Genomic DNA, 6,116 nt, shown 5'->3' with positions numbered 1-6,116 from the left:
AGGTGTGAGCTGATCAGACGATGACCAACAGGTGAGAACCAGTCAAAGAATGACCAACAGGTGAGAACCAGTCAGACGATGACTAACAGGTGAGCGCCGATCAGACGATGACCAACAGGTGAGAATCAGTCAAACGATGACCAACAGGTGAGAACCAGTCAAACGATGACCAACAGGTGAGAGCCAATCAGACGATGACCAACAGGTGAGAACCAATCATTAGACAGTAGGTGCGATAACAAACACGAAGGAGCCGAACAAAACTATCAGGAAGTAGAATAAAACAAAAGACTTAAACGGTCTAAAAGGAAACGTAAAGATTTAATGTTTTTACATTTTGTTTGTTAATCTAAGATGTTTGGAATAAACCCATGATGAACATTAAAGGTTGTTTTCCTCTCAGGAACTCCTCACCGAGTTTATTTGTTCTGTTCCTGCAGAGGTCAGAGCTGCTGCACCCTGCACCTGTAGTCACCTGGATCCTCAGAGACTCCGCCCACAATCCTCCTCCTCCATGAACAGATTCTCCCTCAGAGCGGAGTCTGTATTGCAGCGGCCAGTCGGGGACAGAGCTGCTGTTCTTCACTTGGTGTCTTCAGACCTGCAGGTTTCTCTCTCCAGAGGTAAGACTGAACCTTCTCTCTGCTGGATCCAACACCCAACTCTGATTTCTCCGGTTTGGTTCTGCAGACATGAGCTGTGGCCCGTTGGTCCGACAGATGATGGTTCTGTTCAACGTACTGGTTTCTGTGAGTCCATTTCTTCTGCCCTCCTGTTTCACTGCAAGAGGAGCAGGAGGAGGCGTGATGACTTCCTGTCACTCAGTGAGATGTTTCAGAAACAGAGGCTCCTCCTCCTGCTTCTCCTGCTCCATCTTCTTTTATTGCTCTCCTCATGAACTTAAAACACTCTGATCACCTCCTTGCTGACGTTCACCTCCCTATGATTACCTCCCTTCAGACCTCCCTTCTGATGTTCACCTCCCTCTTGACGATCACCTCCTTTCTGACCAGTAAACCCAGAACTTTACTTTTTAGCTCAGCTCCTTCACCATGACAGACCGGATCAACGTCTTCATTACTGCAAACAAAGCAGTAAATGAAATCCTCTGGTCCATCTCCTGCTCAGGAACCAAGACTTCCAGGTACTGACCGAAGGACAGGACCACAGAGTCCTGCAGGAGACGCCCCGTTATGAAAACTGAAGCCTCCAGTTCAGGATTTATAAAGTTCCCCAGACCAGACCAGATCAGATCAGACCGGACCGAAACCGACAGAAGTTCGGTTTCTTCATTCTGAACTCAGCCTGACTGACTCAGACCCACCTGGACCACAGAAACACGCCTCGACTCTTTCAGACGGAGGTCCACCTGTTCCCTCTGGTGAATGAATGTGGTTCATGTTCTGGTTTTTCTGGGTCCTCCTGCAGCTCGGCGGTCTGCTCCTGCTGGCTGTGGGGTTCTGGGTGAGCGTGGGCGGCACCTCCTTCCTGCACCTCCTGGGTCCGTTCTCCACGCAGATCCAGCTGTTCATCAACGTGGGCTTCTTCTGCGTCTCTGTCGGGGTCATCCTGGTTCTGGTGGGACTCCTGGGCAGCTGTGGGGCCCGGAAGGAGAGCAAGTGTCTGCTGATCAGTGTGAGTTCTGGCGCACGGCGGGAACACGAGGCGGCAGGAAGACAACCGGACAGGAAGTCGTAACTCCGTCGTGTTTACGTAGTTTCTCCTTCAACCCGACTTAAATAACAGATTAATCATCTTTTATTCATGTTGTATTCAGGTTTAAATGTCAGAACTTCAAAGAGTCTCTGGTTCCCATTAAAGCTGCAGCAAACAGGTTCGTTAGCACAACGACAAGGTGGAGAGACATCAGCAATGACCTCAGAGAAGCAGCTGTTGATGTCCCATGATCTGTGAAGGGTCAAAGGTCATTTTCAGATTATCTGGAGTCCATCGTGCTGAAGATTCTTCACACATGGAAAATATTTCAAACAGCTGATTCACCCTGAAGGTCAGACTGTGCAGCGACTCTACAGGCCTCAGTCAGCAGGTCAAAGGTCAAAGGTCATAGTCTCTTCTTTCTAAAAACAACATGGCAAAAAGTTTCATCTGAAGGAACCACCAGACTTCTGGACCAGAACCAGACGTTTACCCAGAATGCACTGCAGCAAACAGCTGTCAGCACGGTGGTGGAGGCTGATGGTTCTGCTCCTGTCAGTCACCGAGTGGACCAGAACTCCTCTGGAGACCAAAGGTTCTGGAGTCCATCAGTCCAACAGCTGATGCTTGGACCAAACTGGGTCCAACAGAACCATGATCCAAGCAGCTGCTGAAAGACCTGAGAAGATCTGGTGCTGATCAGTACCAGGCTTCAGTTCCACAAAAACCCAGTCCATCAGAACCTGGTTCTCCATCTGGACCTCTGACTGCTGGGAGCAGAACATCTGACACAGAGACGGACTTCACTAACAGCCAAACTTCCCCACTGAGCAGTAAAACCCGTCCAGAACTGAACCTGGACTTTCAGAATAAAAGTCTGGCCTGTTATAAAGGAAGCAGGAAGTTTTGGACCGAAGTTCTGATTCGTGTTCTTCCTCCTCGCTGCAGCTCTCCTCCGTGCTCCTCATCATCTTCATGGCTGAAGCTGCAGCTGGACTCGTGGTTTTCTCCTACGCTTCGTTCGTAAGTCCCTCTGTTCTTCACCCGGTCCACAGGTTGGGTTCGAGTCGGAACCGACTGCTGAAGCTTCACACGTGTTCTGGGTCCGTTTAGAGCCTCTGCTGTCGGAGGAGGTTCTGCTCTGGAAGGACCCGACATCCATCTGGTTTTACAGAACCGGTCCTTTGGGACCAACTTTAGCCTCTGGGTGTCAAACCGGGTCCGACCATTTCTTCGTGTTGGACTTGTGTTCAGACCAGTTTCAGAGCTCAGCTGGGTCTAAGAGTGTCGTTGGGTCAGAACCGGTTGGTGATGGAGGACTCTTGTTTTCTTCAGGCTGAGGAGATCCTGGAAGCGTGGGCGACTCAGGCGCTGCAGAACGATTACGGCAGAGACCCCGAGGTCACGCAGATCTGGAACTCCACCATGACCGAGGTACGAGGAGTCCTGCAGATCCCTACCAAACTAGGCCCAGTTGGTTCTGAGTCCATCCCTTGAGTTAGGAGGCTGAAGGGCTCAGGGGTCAAAGGTCAGATTTAGGCTCAGGAGGAAGAAACCAAAGTGTCTCCAAACTTCACGTCTTCTGGTTTCCTAGGAGACAAAAGCTGTTTGAACCCTCCAGCTGCCCTTGGGTCAAGGTGGTCCACAGGGCCTCTGTTAGACCTGTGGGTCACTTTGACCCAAGGCCAACTGGAGGGTTCAAAGATTCCTGACAGGAAGTGACGTTTTCCTTCAAGCACTTGAAACTTCGCCCACAGTTCAGCTGCTGCGGTTTCTTCGGCTACGGCGACTTCTTCGGCTCCTGGTTCCAGGATGAGACCCAAGGCGAGCTGCCGCCCAGCTGCTGCTGGACCCACATCGCCCACTGCAGGCCAGAGGAGGCGGAGCTCTCGCCAGTGCAGGTCTGTCAGCCCTCAGAGACGACTCTCAGCTACTACCACTTCAGATTTTAGCTCCGTAGCTGTGGCAGCCATCTTGAATCAGTTGCAGCTGCTCCACTGGATATTTTGCTGACATGTTTTGAGTTTAGTGGCTGAACTTGTCTGACCCGGTCTCATCAGGGCTGCTCCGGACCTGTCCTGAAGCTCCTCAGAGACCAGAGCCACGTCGTCGGAGGCGTCGCAGCTGGAGTCGCAGCGCTGGAGGTAAAACCAGCTAAAATGTCTCCTTCAGTTTGGAGCCTCAGCTGTAATCTGTTGGTTCTAATCTGTAATCTGTGGTCAGGTTGCAGGTGTGATGCTGTGCGTGTACCTGTACACTCACCTGGACAAGGAGCAGCCGAAGACTCCTCTGGAGGAAAACTGAATCAGCTTTTATCAGAAGTTTCTTAAAAACCTTTTCTGTAAACTGAAAACATTTAAATTTGAATATTTAACTCTTTGTTGGAGCGGAGGCGGAGCTTTGTAGTGGATGAAGTTTAATTTTCTTTAATCTGTCTTCTTATCCAAACTTTGACCTTATTTAAAACGGTATTTTTAATGTTTAAAGCTGTAAAAATATTTTCCCCTGGATCATAAACAACAGTTCTCCAGTCTGATCTGGACCCAGAAGGTCCAGGAAGCACCACCTGAGATCTCCATCCACTTCCTGTTTCCTGAGCGCCGCCGCCTGGCTCAAAGATCTGCGCCTGGTTTCACCGAGGAGCAAATAAAAACCCAACATCCGTCAAATCAAAGTGTTTTATTCAGTCTGAGGAGAACACGTGACTGACACGCTCCGTCATGTGACCAACACGCTCCGTCATGTGATTGACACGCTCTGTCATGTGACCAACACGCTCCGTCATGTGATTGACACGCTCCGTCACGTGTTCTGATCTGTCCAAACGCGTTAGTTTTCATCTTCGCGTTTCAACGTTAAAGCTGAGGCGTCAAAATAAAAGATTAACAGAATAAAGTTGAGACAAAACCTGAAGTCAAACAGGAAGTGTGTGTTCCAGACTCTTATTGTGAAGGACTGAAACAAGGAGTTAATCCTGTTAATCTACATTTTATCTTTAATTCTGACTTTAAACAAGAATAAAATCATCTTTTGTCGTTTTAAAAAGCTCAGAAAGTTTAACGTCTCTTTTCTAAACAGGAAACAAATGTTTGGAACTTCCTGTTTGCCAGACTGGACTCAACATTCTGTTCAGATTGAACCCCTGAGTGTTTGTGGTTTTTACAGTTTACTCCGAGAAACGGTTTTATTTTTTATTTCAAATAAAATGAGAGCTGAGCTACAAACCACGTCCAGCTTCCTGTTTGGTAAAAACTTCTGTTAAAAAGTGACGTTTGTGGTTCAGGAACTCTCAGGCGGCTCGGACGTTTCATCTAAAAAGGTTTTTATCACAAAAATAAAATTGTTTGTTTCCGGAGTTTATTGACATCGTTTGTTGTTTGTCATCGACTCCTGAAGATAAACGACCTGAAATAAACAAAAAGTGTAAAAGCTAATAAATACATTCAAACACTGGACGTTAAAAACACAAACTCTCCAAACCGAGGGGTTCCGAGTCCCCGCGGGACCGGCCCAAACTGGTTTTAGTGCCTCAGCGGTCCGGACCATCGGGACCAGGCTACGGTCTGGAGTCTCTAAAGGGATAAAGACTCTGTTTCAGGAGTCAGTCTGTTCCCTGGATCATCAGCTCAGCTGTTGGGGGTCCAGGTGGAGGTCTGAAGGTCCAGACGAAGGTCTGGAGGTCCAGGTGGAGGTCTACAGGGGCTCCACTGGGGCCCCCTCTTCTTTGGGGGGCGGCTCTAAGTGGATGGCTGCAACAGTCGCTGGTTTCTTCACACTGAGTGGAAACAGAGAAGAAGACGTGAACCACTTCCTGTCGGGCAGAGCGGGTCGGGTCACTGAGCCCGGAGGATTTCCATCCTCCTGCAGGTCTTTGGTCCGGTTCCTGCCCTCAGCATGCAAACTGGTTCCTGTTTAACCAAACCAGCAGAACCACTAGTCTCCTTCATGCCCTGACGACCTTCACTGGATCAGTTACGGCTCCGTGGTCCAGTTTGAGCTCATCAGAACCTTCTGGGTGAAACTCACTTCAGTCAGAACAGCGGTGCTGCTTTTTGATTTTACTCATTTTAAACATTGTCCTTTTTTAAACACCTGCTCTTCACTTCTCTCACGTTGTCTGGTTCATAGTTTTTATCACATTGCACCCCCCAAAGCACTCTGGCGCCCCCTGGGGGGGGGGGGGGCACACTTTGAAAAGCTGATTTAGAGATTAGCTCTGGAGTGGCGGCATTATGTTATGATTAATTAATTATTATTAATATATTATGTTATATTTAGTTTATTATTATTAATATATTATGTTATATTTAGTTAATTATTATTATTAATCATGTTATATTTAGTTAATCATTATTAATAATTATGTTATATTTAGTTAATTATTATTATTAATTATGTTATATTTAGTTAATCATTATTATTAATTATGTTATATTTAGTGAATCATTATTACTAATTAT

The 6,116-nt window shown here is 47.6% G+C and overlaps 1 protein-coding gene across 1 annotated transcript; it reads left to right on the top strand.

Moving 5' to 3' along the window:
- The first annotated feature begins 692 nt into the window (after positions 1 to 692).
- LOC119430377 (tetraspanin-1) lies at positions 693 to 3,960 on the top strand. The gene is made up of 7 exons (XM_037697783.1): positions 693 to 749; positions 1,429 to 1,635; positions 2,605 to 2,679; positions 2,992 to 3,090; positions 3,414 to 3,557; positions 3,717 to 3,800; positions 3,880 to 3,960. The coding sequence occupies exons 1-7, from the start codon at positions 693 to 695 to the stop codon at positions 3,958 to 3,960; spliced, it is 747 nt and encodes a 248-aa protein (XP_037553711.1).
- The last annotated feature ends 2,156 nt before the right edge of the window (positions 3,961 to 6,116 follow it).

Source organism: Nematolebias whitei, chromosome 3, assembly GCF_014905685.2.
Source record: "Nematolebias whitei isolate Nwh7 chromosome 3, NemWhi1, whole genome shotgun sequence".
Taxonomy (NCBI): domain Eukaryota; kingdom Metazoa; phylum Chordata; class Actinopteri; order Cyprinodontiformes; family Rivulidae; genus Nematolebias; species Nematolebias whitei.
The sequence above is the reverse complement of the archived record's forward strand: the minus strand, read 5'-3'. Positions and strand labels throughout refer to the sequence as shown.